Below are 18,016 nucleotides of genomic sequence, written 5' to 3'. Positions count from 1 at the left end.
CCTTCCCCCTCAAAATTGGAATAATTCCTGAAATCCAAGGATATGTGACAGGTTTCAGAGTAACAGCCGTGTTACTCTGTATTTGCAAAAAGAACAGGAGTACTTGTGGCACCTTAGAGACTAACCAATTTATCTGAGCATGAGCTTTCGTGAGCTACAGCTCACTTCATCGGATATGTGGCATCTCTAGCCAGGTCCCTGTCCCCAGTGCCAGCACTGCCCCTACGCTTCATCACCCTGCAACTCAGCCACATAAACAGTTTTTATTTGGGTCGCTGCCCCTAATACCCTACTGCCCTAGTAGGCAGCGACCCAGCCAACCAACTCTGCCTTATGTGGTTGAGGCTGCTTGTCCTCTGTGCTTGGCACACAGCAGGGAAGATGTGGGGGAGGGAGGGAAAGGCAGCCTGAGCAGCTGTTTATCTCCCCTCTGATTCCTGTCAGCAGCAGGAGGAGGTGAAGAGCAATGACCTGGGTGTCACTAACACCACCCCCTCTTCTTGCATCACGAACCACAGTGAAAGCATTTCCCCAGCAGTAGCAGCAAAAGCAGCAGCCACTGCCTCATGTGGCTCCCAGTGTGACATCAGCAGGAGCTTGCACCATGGGGCTCTCCTGCACGCACCTCCTTCTCTTGATGCTGCTTGGTTTGTGGTGGCCAGGTTTGGCGTGGCATCGGGTGGGAGCAGCTCGGGTCCGGGAGCACTACATAGCCGCAGAGACCACCAGCTGGAGCTACAGACCCCAGTCCAAAGAACAGTCCAGGTAAGAGTAGGAAGATGTGGAGGCAACCAGCTCCCTCCTGGGCTGAAAGGGACTTGAGTCTCCTGAGGAGTTTGTGCAGAGCTGGGCTTAGGGCCTGATCCAGCCTATGGAAGTCGATAAGAGTCTTTGCATTGATTCCAGTTGGATGAAGCCCTTAATTCAGTTCAATGCTATCAGCTGTTTTATTCACACCATGTGATTTTTTTTGGAGCCGTTATTATTGATGCCATTTTGACAAAGGCAAACTTGGACTCAGTCCCATGTCCTCTGTGCCCCCCAAACTGTCACTGGGGTCAATCCTACATTGAGAATTTTTGCATGAGTCTCGGGAGATTCTGCAGCTAGGTGAAAACATCAGAATCTCAGCTTTCATTTCAACAGTAAAAAAAAGTTTCTGGCCCTCACAGTTGTGTAGAAAAGCTCAAAAGCCACAAGGCAAATAAAAAAACTCTCAACATTATTATCTGTTTAAAATCTCATCATTTGGGGGGAAATTTGAAGTTCTTTTTATTTGCTTTTTGGTCACACTCACGTCACATTTTCCAAGTTTTCTCTGCAACCACTAAAAATGTACTGTTTTTTTTGGGGGGGGGTAATTATTTTTTATTTTTTTAAAAAACTGAGATTCTCATGCAAACTTTTGATTCAAGTGACTGGGGCTTTAAGAAAAAACATCAAATGTCGCAGAACTAACCAAAAAAATCACCAGAGCTGGCAAAATTACATCTATTTTTAAATAAGACAAGATCCTTACAAAAAGCACCATAGATTTTTAAAAATGTAAATGAATAATCTAGTTTACTTTCTTTATGGTTGCTTACTAAGTACATTTCTTCAGCTGAGGTGATGAATACACAACAGTCAGTTTCACCATGTTCATGCTTTCTGCTCAGTTTCACTTTCAGGTTCCCATGGCAACACTGACAAATTTTTTGGGATTAGTATTTTTTTTTGTGGTTAAAAACCCCCCCAATAAGTACCAAAAGGTAAATGACTTACAGCTGATATACGCTGCTGAATACTGTAGGCTTCATGGGATCTCCAACAGAATTATGCAATTTTACAACTCTTCAAAGCTGCAAGAACAGACCATACAAAACCAGACAGTACTATATAGGTGTAACACAGTAGGGTAGAGGTTACAGTAATAATATAAAGAACAGGAGTACTTGTGGCACCTTAGAGACTAACAAATTTCATGGGCTTATGCTCTAATAAATTGGTTAGTCTCTAAGGTGCCACAAGTCGTCCTGTTCTTTTTTGCGGATACAGCCTAACACGGCTGCTACTCTGAAACCAGTAATAATATAGGAGACCTACATGAATAGGGAGAGGAGGGAGGGACCCAGGAGGGAAAAGGCGGAGGGGTTAGGTGGCATGGAAGTCGGACATTCTTTGATCCGTTTGAATGTTTTTTATTCAAATGTTTCTCGAAAGGGGGCCCAAAACTTTTCTGAATGCATTTAATTGATCTCTAAAGTGATTACCTATTCTTTTATTGGCTGCTAACTCAGAAAGAAGTTGGTCCAGTAAAAGATGTTACCTCACCCACCTTGTCTTGCTCATATCCTGGGACCAACACAGCTACACCAACACTAAAAACAACTCAGGTCTCAATAGGACTGCTCTATTTTGGGCAATTTTTTACAAACAAAATCTCATGTTTTTGAACATTTGAGGCTGGCAGTGCTGTGTATGATATGACCAGGTGTAATTTTTCAGTGCACCCTGCCCTCCAAACATACACCGTTTGGGCTTGCCTTCATACGTCCATGACGTTTCCAAGCTGCTCTTTGGTTTCTTTTGTGCTACGTGTATGTCTCCCACTCATCGCTGTGTATAGAAACCAAGCTGGCTAGAGGTTTGGCTCTGTTTACGCACACTGGCTGGTCAAAGATTATTTCTGGCTGTACGTTATTGCTAATCCTGGGAGAAACGTTTCAGATTTTTGAAATTTCAATTCAAGATTTTCATGAAAAAATGTCAGGTTTTTCTAATGATTCTCTTCCTTTTGTCATAACTGCCTTCTTCCTACGCCCCAGGGTCGGTCAGGCAAGTTCCATCAAACATCATAACATGAGGTCACATATCACCTTTGTGAGGACAAACTCTTGCAGGGAAAAACTCAGCAGTGAGCTCTATAGAGCAGAGCCTTCTCTTGCTGAAGTCAATGACAAAATCCCTGTTAACTCATAGGGTCCCCAGTTCTGCTCCCCATGGAGTAGACACCTATGGCGTTTCTGCCCGATTCTTTCCTTGCGGGAGAGTGATTTAGGGTAATCCACAGCCTTGCAGGGCAGCAGATCTGCTCTGAACTCAGAGGCTGGATCCTGAGCCATCACCATGGGCTGACCTCCCCTTCATCCACCTGCCCTGTCTCCCTGTCTGTGTACTGTCATCAACTTCCCCCTACGAAGCCTGTGCCTTACATTCCTGAAAGGAAGGTAGGAGACTTTGAGAGGGAGTTGTTGCTGAACGCCCCCTGCAGTAGTTACCAAGAAATCTACCAATCAGCTAGGGATGCATGACGCAAAATGTAGCGGCTCTGCCCCTCCAACCTTCATTTCAGCTCAACACCCATCATCCAAGAGCCATGTGCGCTCTTCCTCTTGCCTGCTTGGGTTCCTTCTACAGCACAGGGCATGGGATCCATTTGTGCATATACTTTTATGCATCAAAAGGTAAAGACAGTTGCCACATTTCCCAAGAAGCAATTTCCTGAATGGCTTTGATCCCTGGGCTACCTTATAAGAGGCCAGTTTGCTCTTTCAAAGGGGAACGAATCACATTTTCTTTTTTACCTAAAAGTCACAGCAGTTACAGATAATTGCCACACTGAATGATTGTGCTGAGATCATTGCAGGTGATGTTGAAAATGAAGCACAGGGATGGGGGATCCAGGTTCTGCTCCCATCTGTACAGTACACTTCCTTTGTGACCTTGGCCAGGTCACTTCAGCCCTCTGGATTCCTATTCCCCCAACTGTGAAATAAGGAAACTAATACCAACCTCACAGTAGAGCCGAAAGGAGCCACAGCATAGCAAAACGTGGTTTGTTACGTTATTAAACTCTCTCACAATAGTGTCCAGAAGCCCCACCTGCGACTGGGGCTCCATTGTGCTAAGTGCTGAATGAACATGTACTAAGAGACTCCCTGTCCCCAAGAGCTTACACTCTAAATGGACACAATGGGAGGGGAAACAAATGAAATGATTTACCCAAGTGACAGAGCCAAGAATCGAAGCCAGGTCTCCAGTGGCCCGGTCTCCTGCCCACTCCACTGGACCACACTGAATAGCTAAGGAGCTTTACCTTTAATTTATTTCTTTTAATACTTCCTATTGCAGATTAGAAAATTCAGAGCCTGTGTTTAAGAAAATTGCCTATAGAGAGTATGAAGCAGATTTTAAGAAAGCAAAACCAACAGATACTTTCTCAGGTAAGCAGAAAATAACTTTCAACGCCAATGTCTTCCATGGGCAGGAAAACGTACCTGTATTTGTATACCCACGGCTAGCATATACTGCAAGCCAAGCAAATATAGAGAGAATTTAGGTGGCTCTTCTCTATAGCCCAGGAGCCAAAAGCCCAATCCCTTAAAAATATTGGCCTCTGTTATCAGTATTGATTAAACTGGAGAGGGTTCAAAGAAGAGCCACAAGAATGACTACAGGGTTAGACAACATGCTGTATAGTGATTGAGTTCTCAGAGTCTATCTATTTAGCGTAACAAAGAGAAGGCTCAGGGGTGACTTGATTACAGTTTATAAGTATCTACGTGGGGTGCAAATATTTAATAATGGGCTCTTCAATCTAGCAGAGAAAGGTATAACAGGATCCAGTGACTGGAAGTTGCAGCTAGACAAATTCAGACTAGAAATAAGGTGTAAATTTTTGACAGTGAGAGTAAGTAACCATTGGAACAATTTACCAAGGGTTGTGCTGGATTCTCCATCACTGGCTATTTTTAAATCAAGATTCAGAGCTTTTCTAAAAGATCTGCTCTTGGAATTGTTCTGGAGACGTTCTATGGCCTCTTATACAAGAGGTCAGCCTAGATCAGAGGTTCTCAAACTGTGGCTTGGGACCACAAAGTGGGTCATGACAATGTTCCCTCTAATTTTTGACAGGCCCTGTGTGTGCAAAAAATCACTTCTGTGCAAATTTTTATGCGTGCCGTGTTTCGCCATGTGCAGAGCGTTTAGGATCTGTGTGCGCGCGCACATGCGCACAGCTTAGAGGGAAAAATGATCACGACTCCATTTTAATGGAGTCGTCATGGGCTGTCATTAGCCTTGCTGGGGCCCAGGACCGAAGCCCAAGGGCTTCAGTCCTGAGTGTGTGGGAGGCCCTCAGGTAACAGGCCCCCCCACCTCGGGCTGAAGCTCTTGGGATTCAGCTTTGGCCCCCCCACCAAGAGCAGTGGGGGTCTGGCTTTGCACTCCCCCAACCTCGCCCTGCACGGGGCAGCCGGATTCCGGTGGGCTCAGACTCCGGTCCCCGCTCCTGGGGTCATGTAGCAATTTTTGTTGTCAGAAGGTGGTTTCAGTGCAATGAAGTTTGAGGACCCCTGGACTAGCTGATGACAATAGTTCCTCCTGGCCTTGGAATTTATGAATCAAAAGTGACTAGTAATTGGAGTTCCCATTTTTGGGTCACTGATTTGGGATGCCTTAAGAGGGGCTGATTTTCTGAGTCAGGTGGGCTCAGCACTTTTTGCAAATCAAGCCACTTTACAGTATTTCAAACTGGGCACCCAAAATCACTAGCCACCTTTGAAAATGTAAGTCATTGACTGTTTTCAGCTTCATAACCAGGAGATTTTGACTGTCTTGCCTATTGCATGTTTCTAATATATTGCTATGATCATACTGTTGCAGAATGATCCCTTCTGTGGGATCATTCGTGCTCCTAGAACGTCATCTGTGTGATGGGTCTGTATGCGGTGCCGTTGCTGGCCATACAGGCGTACACTACTGCAGCATTTGCAGAATATGTGGGCACCCATTTCTGGAAGCCGGTTTGTGTATTTCCAGAACTTGAAAAATGTGGGTGTTGCTCCCTTCCACTGCTATCAATCTCCCACACATGTAGCGCTGTGCAAAACAGTCACACTGATCACACTCAATCCTCCAACCCCAGGCTCTGTTTGACACCATTTGCCATCCTCTTCCTGGGCTCATGCTGGACCAGTGCACAGCTGCAGAGGCTCTCCCCTTAGTACTCCCCATGATGGATTCCACCACTCCTGTACTCAAACCCACCCTCTCCCTACACTCCACTCCAAGGTTTAGTTGAACAGGAGGCATGTGATAATTGTGAAGCAGATAACACACTCTCACGCTCTGCACAGAGCCTAACACAATTGCTCTTTTACTTAATCACATAAAGCACAAGACAATACAGATGATATAGAACACAAGAACCATCCTCAGCGCAATGTGCCTAGCTAGCTCACTCTTCCCTTGGGAGTCCTTGGAGGGACACCTGTGTCCAGGAAGGTAGGCAGGCAGGGTTTCCCCTGCCTCATGCAGGCTGTTACATGTTGGGTGGCTTATCCCACATGGAGTTTCCTTCCCCCAGCCTGTGACCTTGCTCTCTCCTGCACAGTGCTTCCCCTTCCTGTGTGGTGGCTGCATTGATATGCCCCTTTCCAATACTTGGCTTCCTTTGTTCTATCTTTTGGTAACTTTTCATTGTTCCATAAAAGCCCTCCCCTCAGATAGGATGGGTAAAGCTGGCTTTTCCCTATGATGCAGTCACTGGGTGGAGTGAGGTGCTACTCATTGACAGGTGCTATGTATTTACAGGTAAATGTCTAGTTAAATAAAAAGAAACCACCTTTGCAAGGGTTTGCTCCATTTGTGCATCAATGTCAATGGAAAAAATCCTTTTGACTGCAGTGGAAGATGCCTCAGGCCATCGCTACAATACCTTTCTTACCAACCCCTTTTCCTCAGCATGCGTTCTGTGACTGAAGGAGCTTTTCTTCCCTGATTGTGAGTATATCTACACTGCACTGGGAAGTGTGATATCAGTGCAGGTATGCATACCCACACTAGCTTAAATGTAGCTAACGTGGCTAAAAGTAGCAAAGAAGATGCAGGAGCATGGGCTTCAGTGTGGGCTCCTCCTAGGTATGTACTGACATTGTTAACCTGCACCTGGGTCTGCGCTATTGCCTCTTTTCTGCTACTCTTAGCCGTGCTATCTAGATTAAAGCCGCTTGGCAAGGCATTCCCATGCTAGCAACTGCATGTCCCACTGAAGTGGAGGCATACTTTGTGTTGTGGAGGCTGTTGCTCTGGATGTTGCATTAAACACTCCCTAAGACTTCTGTCTGCTTTCCTAAAACTCTGGTAGTACCGGTGACTAATTTGTAAAGGGAGAAATCCTCTTCCCAACTTTTAAGCTGTCTGTTCACTGAACTTTCCATCTCCAGGAAACAGCCTTCTCTGTTCATGTGCAGAATTTTCCGATGATTTTCAGTGTCCTTTGCTGAATATATAATTCACGACCTCATTTACATTGGGCAACATCTTGTTAGATCCTTGTTTGCCTTTCCACCATCCAGGTATTTCACAGCTAAATCACTGGATAGCATTAATCCTCATTGCACTGGCATTAAATCCTCTGCCTTTATTTTGTGCAACTTGTCCTTTAACAGGAGTTCACTTTCCCACTCAGGAGAAGGTACCTCTCTCCCTTTCACTAAGATGCACCATTTGATGCTCATTATCTCTTTTTCTTTTTTATGCTGAATTTCTGCAGGACTTCTGGGACCAACTCTGCATGCTGAAGTGGGAGACACTTTAGTAGTTCACTTTAAGAACATGGCCAACAAACCACTGAGCATTCACCCACAAGGCATAGCTTACAACAAACTATCAGAAGGTATGTGCTGTAAAATGCCATCTATTCTTTTTTTCTACTCAAGACTATATAATCTTAGATAGAGAAGGGCTGAAAACCAAGTCCAGGGTATGGACACCATCGACCTTTGATGTCAGGTCGTAATTTGGGCAGCAAGCAGGATGTAATTTGGTCCCCAAGAAAACATGGGCTCCAAGGCTACCTAGGGACATGAGGGGAATGCCTAGTGTAGGTAAGACCGTCTGTGTATAGGTCTCTTATTTTCAATCCATCTCTCTGAGTGCTGTGTGCCTTTTGGCAAACAAATCATACTTTTGTTTTGAAGAGGCTGCTTCTGTGTCACTGCGTACTACCACTGACCACAGGCTCCCCAGGAGAACCTCTTGCAGGTGCCAAGCTGTTGGGCCTGCTCAATATCATGGTTGGCAACCAGGGAGGTGTGACCCAGAGACCAAGTCAGGGAGTGGTTGGATCAGGGGATCTCACCCCAAAAAGAAGTGGAGGCACAGCCCTGCCACTTGAAAGGGATGCAGTCGGGGGACTGGAACAGGGTCTCAGAAGGGGTGGCCTACCCAGGGACTATGACAAAGGGTACTTGGTATCTCCCAGGAGGAGCTCAGCTTCTTGCAAGATCTGGCCTTTGGCTGTCAGTTGTTAGAGGCATGGTACTAATATATCCTGCTGGTTGTCGAGAATGCCATAGAGACCAAATCAAACTTGAGTAAAGCTATCAGTTTAAAACAGTGCCACTCTATCCTGCCAAATGATTTACCAACATCCATTAATAAAATTAAGGATGGAATCCAATTTGATGTTAACTTCTTCTAACTGGCGCTCAATCAGCTAGATTGCATAGAGCTGCAAGTGCAACAAGGGGGTAGAAAATAGAGTGGTGAGGGAGGAAATGCTCAGAAAATCCCCCAAAGACTGATGACCTGTGACCTTTGAATCTAGTCTGTGGCTGTTTATGCACTAAATGAACTGCACAACATTGTCCTGCCTCCTCACACGCTGTTTACTCCAAACACCTACAGTTTTCAGAAAGAACCTTACCCTAAAGATTGGGAACTATCCTCCCATACAGTAAATGTTTAAATGTGTGTGTTAAAGAAAATGTATTTATATTCTTTCAGTTCCAAGGCTTTAGAGTTCAAGGTATTTGCCACCATTGGTAATGGGTTCGTTATTACTGAATATGCGCCCAATTTGCACTTTGTGTCTCATTTTCACCAGTGCAAAGTGAATGTAAAGCACTTCCATGTCAGAATGGTAGCATTTTACACTCCCTTTGCACTGGTTTCAGTGACTGCACGTGGGCTGTCAGCTTGCAAATATTTAATTGCATTAGGGTTGATGATGTCATAGGTGGTTGAAATGTTTTGAATCTCGAAACAATATCTGGAAAAATGTTCTCCCTTTTCAGCAACTCTCGAGGGGGTTGGGATTTTTTTCAGATGTTGAAATTTCAAACTGTGTGAATACATTTTTTGCAAAAACGTCCAAGATTTCCCAGCCCACCCCTCCTCCACCCCACCCCCCAGTTCTAGATGATCTTGTTCCTTGCTATTAATCAGTTTGTCGGGAGAGCTCTCTGAGGTTTTCTTTAATGCCTTGTTCGTATGGTGAGCCCAAGAGGAGTTTTGCTCTCAGCTGAGTGGGAGCAGAGTCGAGCTCTGTGTTGAGGAACGATCACATGTCACTGAAAATCTCCGATTCTGTTTGATGATGGTTCAGGTTGATATTTCACTGATTTCTCATCTTATTTGCAGCTAGAATTTTGATAACCTCCAGGAAGCCTTCTTGTTAAGTGAACATATTTATTGGCTGTAGACAATGCAAACAAATTAAATACATAAATGCAATGTTATCACCATTCAGATTTGTAATGCACAAAAGTCGGAAGGCTGCAGTAGCTCCTACTGGGCCAGTGTTATGGAGGGAGGCTGGACCAGGATCAGTGGAGAGCTGGTGAATTGGGCAGCTAGTACCTTCTCAATCACTCCTGACTCCAACCATGGAGAGGCTGAGCAGTTGTACTATGCTCCCCCACCACATCAGCCTGGGTAAATGAAACCGACTACTGGTCTTGATTCTGCTCTCAGGGACACCAGTGAGAATCGGGAGTAACTCTGCTGAAGTGAATGGAGTTACACCATTGTAAAGCTGGTGCAGGTGAGAGAAGACTCAAGCTCTCTGTGTATGGGTGGCAATGGTAGTAAAAACCCTGTTCACACGTTCATCAGTCCCTCCCTCCCTCAATGCCACCTCTACCTCCCTCTCTCGACTTCTACCTATGCAGGTTCCCTGTATGCTGACCGAACATCTTCTTTTGAAAAACTGGACGATGCTGTGCCTTCAGGCCTGGTGTATAAATACACATGGGAGATCACTGCAGAAATTGGGCCTAAAGAAGCCGACCCTCCCTGTCTCACCTATATCTATTACTCACATGAGAACATGGTGGTGGACTTTAACTCTGGTCTGGTTGGAGCATTGCTTATATGTAAAAAAGGTAACCAAAATGCTGTGGGTAGACAAAAGCTATAAAATGTCGGCTGGTCTACTGTTTCAGTGGCCTAGCACATTCTGATAGTGTTGCTTTCTGTTCTGGTAATGATAAAAACAAAAAATATAAAAATCAAGCTTGAAGATTGTATCATAATGTGAGAAGGCATTTCATTTCCCTCTTCCCTTCTCGTGTTTCTGGGCAGGCAGTTTAGAGAAAATTTATTTTTATTTCGTCTGTCTTTATTTTAGGGCTCAAGGTTACAGTGTTCTGGACTAGCTGTAATGCACACTAGTTTCTGGAATAATTCTAATTGTAGGCAGGGCTGGTAACACCGTTTTATATTAAAGTTGCCTGACATTTCCCATTTTGAGACCCCCAACTTCAGTTGCTTATAACTTTGTGAAACTTTAACTGTTCAGGCTGGAATTTACCATTCCAGGTGTCTGCCTCAGATGGAATTATTTTGGAAAGTTGTACCCAAAACTGTTCAACTGTTTCCGAGAACGAGGCTAGGAAGAAACACTTTGTTTTGCGCATATTAAAAAACCATTAAGACTGTTTTGTTGAGAAACTCTAGCATCCTCATGCTTTGGAGCAGGAATGTGAAATTTGGCAAAGGGGAGTGGCCTTTCTGTTAGGGATGCGCTTTTTCTGTTCACGTGAAAATCTGCAAAATTTGGCTGTGTTATAAGCCTTTGAAAAATTTCAGTTTGCACATGCTTAGTAGTGTCATGCTAGAGTTTAGTGGCTAAAATCTCCAAAGATTCTGTCTTCACTGAGCATGCTCCATCCCCTCATTGATAGTAACTGCTATTCTATATGATCTCAAACAGACATTAGATATTTGCAGCAGATCTGAGATGGACATGAATCGGTGATCTAAGGGAAAGTCTCCTTAGCTCCTTGTCAGTCCCCCGAGCCATCCATTCCACAGGATTATATATTTTTCCTTTGCTAAAGGCTAGTATATGAGTTATTTAGTTTGGTTCTCTCCTTCCTTGAGAAAAGTTTGTTGTGTGGAATGACTTGGGTAAAGCACATTGATTAAATGGGTTTGTACATTTAGTCGTTCCCAAAACAAAACAAAACCCAGAGCCCACAATGTGATACACACAAATTCACCTCCGCACACAATGACTTCAAGAGGCTTCATGTGAGTGTGGGGTCTGCCCACTCACACTGCATTGTAGGATTGACACCATAGTCAATAATGTTCCTTTCAAGAATTTGGAATGTTAATGCTCTTGTATTATAAATTATCTATTATTATAGTCTCCTCCTCTCATCAGAGCTCTTTCCCCTTCGGTGTTTTATTGTGATCCTTGCTGGAAAGTTCTGATGATGTAGCTGATGTGACTGTGTATATGAATATTTTGAAAATATTTATTTTCCTTCCTTGTGTCAAGCTTCTCCAAAGTCATTTATATCTGTCTGAGTCCTGGGTGCAGCGCTTAATTTCTGCCAGGGCTGAGCCCCAGCACCTCTAGACTGAGCAGTTTATAGCCCCAGCACCTCAGGTCTTTCCGCATCACTTATGAAAGTAAAAAAATTGCTTGAGCCCCAGCACCTCTTTCATTACAAATTAAGCACTGCCTGGGCGATACAAGTCAAATAAACAAGCAATATATTGAAAACAAGTTTGCATTTCTGATGTTTCTAATCTATTGGAAGAAACAGTGAGATGAAACTAGATTTGGGTGGGATGGCAATACATATGTGTATACAATATAAATGCATCTCACCTCTAAGTCACCAGTCCTATTCTCTTCTGTATAGGTTCTTATACTACACTCATCATTGCAGTATCTGCCCATGGCAGTAATGACCAAAAATCCTTACCATGTGAAGGGTACTTGCTTGTCTGTGTGAAATGATTTGGGGGTGTCAGTCCAGTACCAAGGGGGCAGCTGTTCATATTGAAAGAAACTCAGCTACACCTGGCATTAATCTGGTAGTCCCAGAAGAGAAGCCAAGGACTGAATTGGACCTCAAGACGAATTTCCTTTCTCACTGTCAGGGATGGTCTCTGTGGCACATTACCGGAGTAGTTTAGAGGGAGGATGCACTGATGCTCCCCCTGCTGAACCTGTTCTGTGGATGCTAGAGGCTTTCAGTCTCCAAAGCTGCCAATCCAGCACCTTTCCCCAGAACTAAATTCACCTCAAGCACATTTTGAAAAGACGTCCTATGTGCCCAGGTGCAGCTGACACGTGCGGAAAGCTCATGGAATAGATCTGGATGCCTTTTAGTTGATGTGAGCTGCTTTTATTTTTGCCTTTATCTGATACCTCTTGTTTCCTCCCACAGGAAGCCTGAAGGAAGATGGGACACAGAAGCTGTTTGACAAAGAATATGTGTTGATGTTTGCTGTGTTCGATGAAAGCAAAAGCTGGCAAAAATCAACCTCTCTCCTGTACACGATTAATGGTTACGCTAATGGGACGTTGCCAGGTACCGTACGTACTCGTGGTGTCCAGCCAGAGTCCACAAACTGTGTATTACTCCTCACTGCAGCATACACTAGAGGGCTGTAGAAAGCAAACAGAAGGAGTAGAGTGGCACAGACTCGTGTATAACCTTACGTTGAGCATCTGGTTCCACAAGGGAGCATGTGTGCGCTCCCACCCACCACCGCTTTCCCCTGCAGTCTGCCCTTGGTGCCAAGAGCACATGGCTTCCAAGGGCGTGGCTGTTTGTGCAGAGAGACAATTAAATCTCTTCCTGCCACCCACTGGATAAGGAGTGAGGTTTTTCAAAAGCACCTACGTGAGTTAGGCACTCAACTCCCATTGACTTCAATGGGATTTAGACTCCTAATCCACTTAAGTACTTTTGAAAATCCCACCCATGGCCTATACAGTATCCATCCTAGACATGGCCATTGAGATATCAGAGAGACTTTATTAAAAGTGCAGAGTGGGTATTCACTTTTCACCTACCAGTGGGAATTAATGAACCATTCTGTGATTCTGGGATGATTCACCTGTGTTCTGAACCCTGCTGTTTTGTTTCAGACCTAGGAGCTTGCACATACGATAACATTAGCTGGCATTTGATAGGAATGAGCTCCAAACCAGAGATTTTCTCCATCCATTTCAATGGGCAAGTCCTGGAACAAAATCGTCGCAAGGTCTCGACCATCAGCCTTGTGGGAGGTGCATCGACCACAGCAAACATGACCGTGAGCCAGAAAGGAAGGTGGCTGATATCTTCTCTTGTCCAGAAGCATCTGCAAGGCAAGGGAACATCTGTTCAGGTGGCAGTTATACAGTTAGAGTGTCATTCTTGTCTCTTCCTCCTTATCTCCTAAATTGCTGCTAAGTTTGTCAAATGTGGTGGCTAACGCATTTAGGATCATCCTAGGAAATCAGTGGAAACAGGGCATTTTGTTTAAATTAGGGTTGCAAGATGGGGCTCATTAGGATGACTGCTGCAAAGGGGTTAGAGGGCAACAATGAATATAACTTAGTTTTTAACTCTTTGGGAAGTGCTCAGATGAGCCTCATTATAAAAAAAAACCTGGAGATTGACCAGCTTTTTCAGGAGAAACAGAGAACTTTTGCAGTTTAGTAGGCAAAAAATCTTTTCTGCTCATCTTTAACAGTGGATGTTAGTTTCCCCCTGGAGTGAAGAGATCTCTGTTGTAATGGATCAGTGGATTCCCTCTTGTGAAAGGTTGGAGGGCTCATTTAACAGAAAAGGGGCAGTTCTTGCTGTCAGTTAGGCTGGTATTTTCAAGGGAGGCTATGCGAGTTAGTTGCTGAGCTCTCAGCTGAGCTCCCACAAGCCCTTTTGAAAATACCACCCTTAATGCCTGAACTCTTCTTTTTTTTCAACCTGAATAGACTCAGGTCAATGAGTGAATGTTTTCATGCATCCTGAGCTGATGGGCTGTAGGAATGCCGTGTTCATAGGACTAACAGTAACCATTGTACTGTGTCTCTCTTCAACCAGCTGGAATGCACGGTTACCTCAACATAACAGAATGTGCGGGGAAAGACGTGTTCAAGAAGAAATTATCCTTTAAGGAATTGCGTATGATTAAGGACTGGGAATATTTCATTGCTGCGGAAGAAGTCACCTGGGATTATGCTCCAGAAATTCCAGAGACCATTGATAGGTAAAACGGTGAACTGTACTGTGCTGATGAATGTTAACTTGAGGCGGCTTAGGAAATGCGCTATATAATGTAAAGTCCTAGCCCTTAAGAACTCCTTCTGCATATTTTTCACAGGAACTCAATCTTGTAGAAGAGGAGGAATATTAGAGGCAGGGTTGCATGGTATTTATGGAATGCACTATGTAGAAGTCCTAGTAAATGGCTTCTGAAGGGCTCTACCCGGCTGAATAAGTGAATGTGTCAGGCTCCAGGTTCTAGGTGGTCAAGCCTGGTGGTTAGAGCAGTAGTCGAAGCCGGACATAGAGTTGGGACAGGGCAGTGCTGAAACTAAGGTCCAGGGACAGGCGCTGGGTTAGAACCAAGGTCAGAGTCCATAGACGAGCCCAGTCAGGATCACAGTCAGATACCAGAAGCAGGCCAAAGGTTGAAGCCAGGTTGGAGACAGTCCAAGGGCCTGGGGTTCAGGAGGTGGGTACAGGGTTAGAGCAGGTCAGGAACATGTCTGGGGCAGAGTCAGAGTAGGGCACAGAGAAGATTGGAGCAGGCTCAGAGGTGAAAGTAAGCCGGTACACCCCGGTACAGCGTACCAGCAAGAGCCGGTGCACCATACTGGGGAAGCCCGGCTTCCCCAAGGGGCAATTTAAAGGGCCTGGGGCTCCCAGCAGTGGCTGGAGCCCCAGGCCCTTTAAATAGCCTCCAGAGGCCGGCTGCTGGAGCCCTGGTGGGAGAGGGGGGAAGAGGAGGAGGAAGAGAAGGAGAAGGAGGGGCGGGGCACTTCCTTTACAGGGTGGGCTGGAGCTGGCTCTGACCCCCTCAGCCCCACCCCTTCAACCCTAGGCCCCACCCCTTCCGGGGACCAGAGCTGGCCCCAGCGTACCGGTAAGTCACTTGACTTGCTTTCACCCCTAGCAGGCTAGAACAAAGCCTGGGCAAGGCTGAAGCCAGAACAGGGACAGGATCAAGGACAGGGTGGAAGCCTAGGGAGTCTGACACCACAAGGCAGCAGGTGGTTTCCTAGGCGAGGGGTGCTGTTGTGCAGACAAAGGCCATGTCTACGTGACAAAATGATGTCCACCTAAGTTACATCAGCATACAGCCACTGCAGTAATTACATCAGTTTTGCGTGTCCACACTGCACTGTTTTTGTCGGCGGTGCGCATTCTCACTAGCAGCACTTGTATCGATGCAAAAGGAGTCGCGCAGGGGTGACTAGGAACATGATTTCAACGTCCCATAATGCAGTGTTCTCCATCTCATAATTTCATCTGCATCCCATAACGTTCCACGCCTCTTCTCAAAATCCCCACAAACCTGTGCCTCTCTCCTGGCTGTCCATTATCTGTGTCAGAAGCATGGATCCTGCACAGCTCTGCACTGTTGTGATGAGTGTTGTGAGAATGGCGTGCCTGGTCCTGCAGTATTTGCAGAGCCGCCAGAGGAGCTGCAGGGAACGTGACAATTTCTTGGAGGCTAGATTTGCTCTGGGACATAGAAAGAAACAATTCAAAGTTGTTGACGGCATTCATGATGGAGCTGGAGCTGGGCCGGAGAAAGAAGCACTGACGGGTGGGATCACGTCAGGTTTGGGAAGATGAGCAGTGGCTGCAGAACTTTCGGATGTTCTTGGATCTATGTGCTGAACTCACCCCAGCCCTCCTGCACAGCAACACCAAAATGAGATCTGCACTGAGAGTGGAGAAGTGAGTGGTAATTGCACTGTGGAAACTTGCAATGCCCGACTGCTACTGATCAGTTGGGACTCAGTTTGGAGTTGGGAAATCCACTAAGTTGCCAAAAATAGACGTTTATTCCATACCTATGCAAATAGAAAAAAATGATAATTGAATAAAACTTAAATAAAGGGAAAAGAACTTTTGAAGGGGAAAGAAAAGTCATTTCCAATTCAGAAACACATATACAAACTGTCTTTCACAGGTCAGTGTATTTGCAGCTGTGATTGTCGAGGGTGGTGCGGTAGGGATAGTGCAGTGGCCCCAGAGGTCCCAGAATGCAGTTCTCTTTGGGTTGCAGAAGGAGGCGAGCACAAGATGGTTGAACCTGAAGCTCAACAAGAGTCTGCAGCATGTCTGTTTGCTGCTTGAGAAGCTCTAGCATCTCCTGCTGCACATCTCTGTCCTTTTCCTGCACCTTTCTCCTCTCCGCTCTATCCCTGGCCTGCTGTCCTCAAGGGTGAACATCCAAGCCCCGTGCTTGGTATCCAAAGGAGCAGAGGCTTGCAGGATCTCTTGGAATATGCCATCCCTCTTCTTCCTTCTCCTCCTTATATGGCTGCAGTCCAGTAATGATGAGTACGACCATGAAGGGAAGAGGGGGGGAATGAAGGGGATAGCTCATGGGCATGAGTGTGTGCATATAGGGCAATTGAACTGAATACTGGCACTGTTTTCCACAGACAGTGGTGATTTTAGCTGATATCTTACTCCTGAGGGTAATGGAGGCTGGAAGGGAACAGATCCTGCAGGTGTCTGGCTGTAAACCAGGGCCATATGCAGCCAGCCTGTGTGCTGCAAAGGTTCCGGCTGAAGTAATCACTGAGTGGCGTAGGAAAGTGTCCTACCGTTGCAGAAGAAATAAGGAAGCCCTCCCCAGAAACCTTTGGCCGAGGATTGCACACTACATCCAGAGAAGTTTCCACACAATCTCTGTGGAGGATACGCAGGACATCCTGGAGCGCACAAACTGTTCTGCAGGGACCCTCTGCCTAACTCTAGAGGGGGATGAAAAGCAGATAACAACTCTACCTCTATTGGTTGTTTCAGTACCTTACCTAGCATCAGTAAAAAAAGAGTAAATCAACAGACGTGTCCTGCAGCTTTGGGCCTTCCATCCCTGCAATTTCAAAGCAAATTGCATACTTATGAGAAATTCCTTCCCCTGCATCAGGCTTGCCTGTGTTGGACTGTAGGAACTAGCTGGACTGTGCAGGACTCAAAAATATGTCCTGGCTTGCTGCACCACTGGATACCTTGGTCACCTGTCGCCATACTCCTCCTCCTCCTCCTCGCTGTTCACAGCAGAGGGCCTGAGACTCAGGTTCCTCCAAAGAATCCACAGGGCTCTTGGGAGAGGTGGTGGTGGGTTCTCCATCGAGGATAGCATGCAGCTCTTTGTAAAAGTGGCAAGACTGCAGCTCCACACCAGAGCAATTGTTGGCCTCCCTTGCCTTCTGGTATGCCTGCTGCAGCTCCTTGGCTTTCACGCAGCACTGCTGCAGGTCCCTCTTGTAGTCCTTTTTTCCAGTTTGCAGAATATGTTCTGTGCTGTTCAGATCTAATATCATTTGAAGCCCCCTTTGATAATTCCATCCTAAAATAGAAACTCTCATTTGGGCTACATAGATTTTTTTTTTTTCCCTTGGGATTACAGCTTTTGTACTCTATGGTAGCTGTAAAATAGTTACCGATGGGAGACCCACCATAGCCTCTGGGGTGTGTCTGAAGCATGCAACTCAGGTTGGGAGTTGGCAAATAGCACAGTGCAGTGTTGGTTGGGAATAAAGGATGTAGATTTAGGAGCTTTGCGGGTTGCCGTCTTGTATCAGACTGTATTAACCTGCTGGCTGGAAGACATCTGGTGTTGCAGAAAGCGACTTAACACAGTGGATGGTGCTTTCCACTCGTCAGGCAGCTTCTATGGTTTTCTCCAGGGTAAGGCCTTTTATCATGAGGAGTTGTTCACAAATGTTGGGGGAACTTGTTGTCTTCATGACGATTTGATCTCTGATCAT

General features: G+C 45.6%; 1 protein-coding gene across 2 annotated transcripts in view; it reads left to right on the top strand.

Annotated features, from left to right (window-relative positions):
• Positions 1-512: 512 nt before the first annotated feature.
• The window catches only part of LOC311524528 (coagulation factor V-like), a 64,683-nt gene continuing 47,179 nt past the window's right edge, over positions 513-18,016 (top strand). For both annotated transcript variants that reach the window (XM_084635692.1, XM_084635693.1), the window contains exons 1-7: positions 513-765; positions 4,114-4,205; positions 7,538-7,660; positions 9,939-10,151; positions 12,456-12,599; positions 13,163-13,384; positions 14,103-14,268. In XM_084635692.1, the coding sequence (XP_084491818.1) occupies positions 605-765; positions 4,114-4,205; positions 7,538-7,660; positions 9,939-10,151; positions 12,456-12,599; positions 13,163-13,384; positions 14,103-14,268 (1,121 nt within the window). In that variant the 5' untranslated portion in view covers positions 513-604. The remainder of the gene's footprint in view (positions 766-4,113; positions 4,206-7,537; positions 7,661-9,938; positions 10,152-12,455; positions 12,600-13,162; positions 13,385-14,102; positions 14,269-18,016) is intronic.

Source organism: Lepidochelys olivacea (genome assembly GCF_965140295.1).
Source record: "Lepidochelys olivacea isolate rLepOli2 genome assembly, chromosome: 1".
NCBI lineage: Eukaryota > Metazoa > Chordata > Testudines > Cheloniidae > Lepidochelys > Lepidochelys olivacea.
This window is presented reverse-complemented; position numbering and strand designations above follow the sequence as displayed.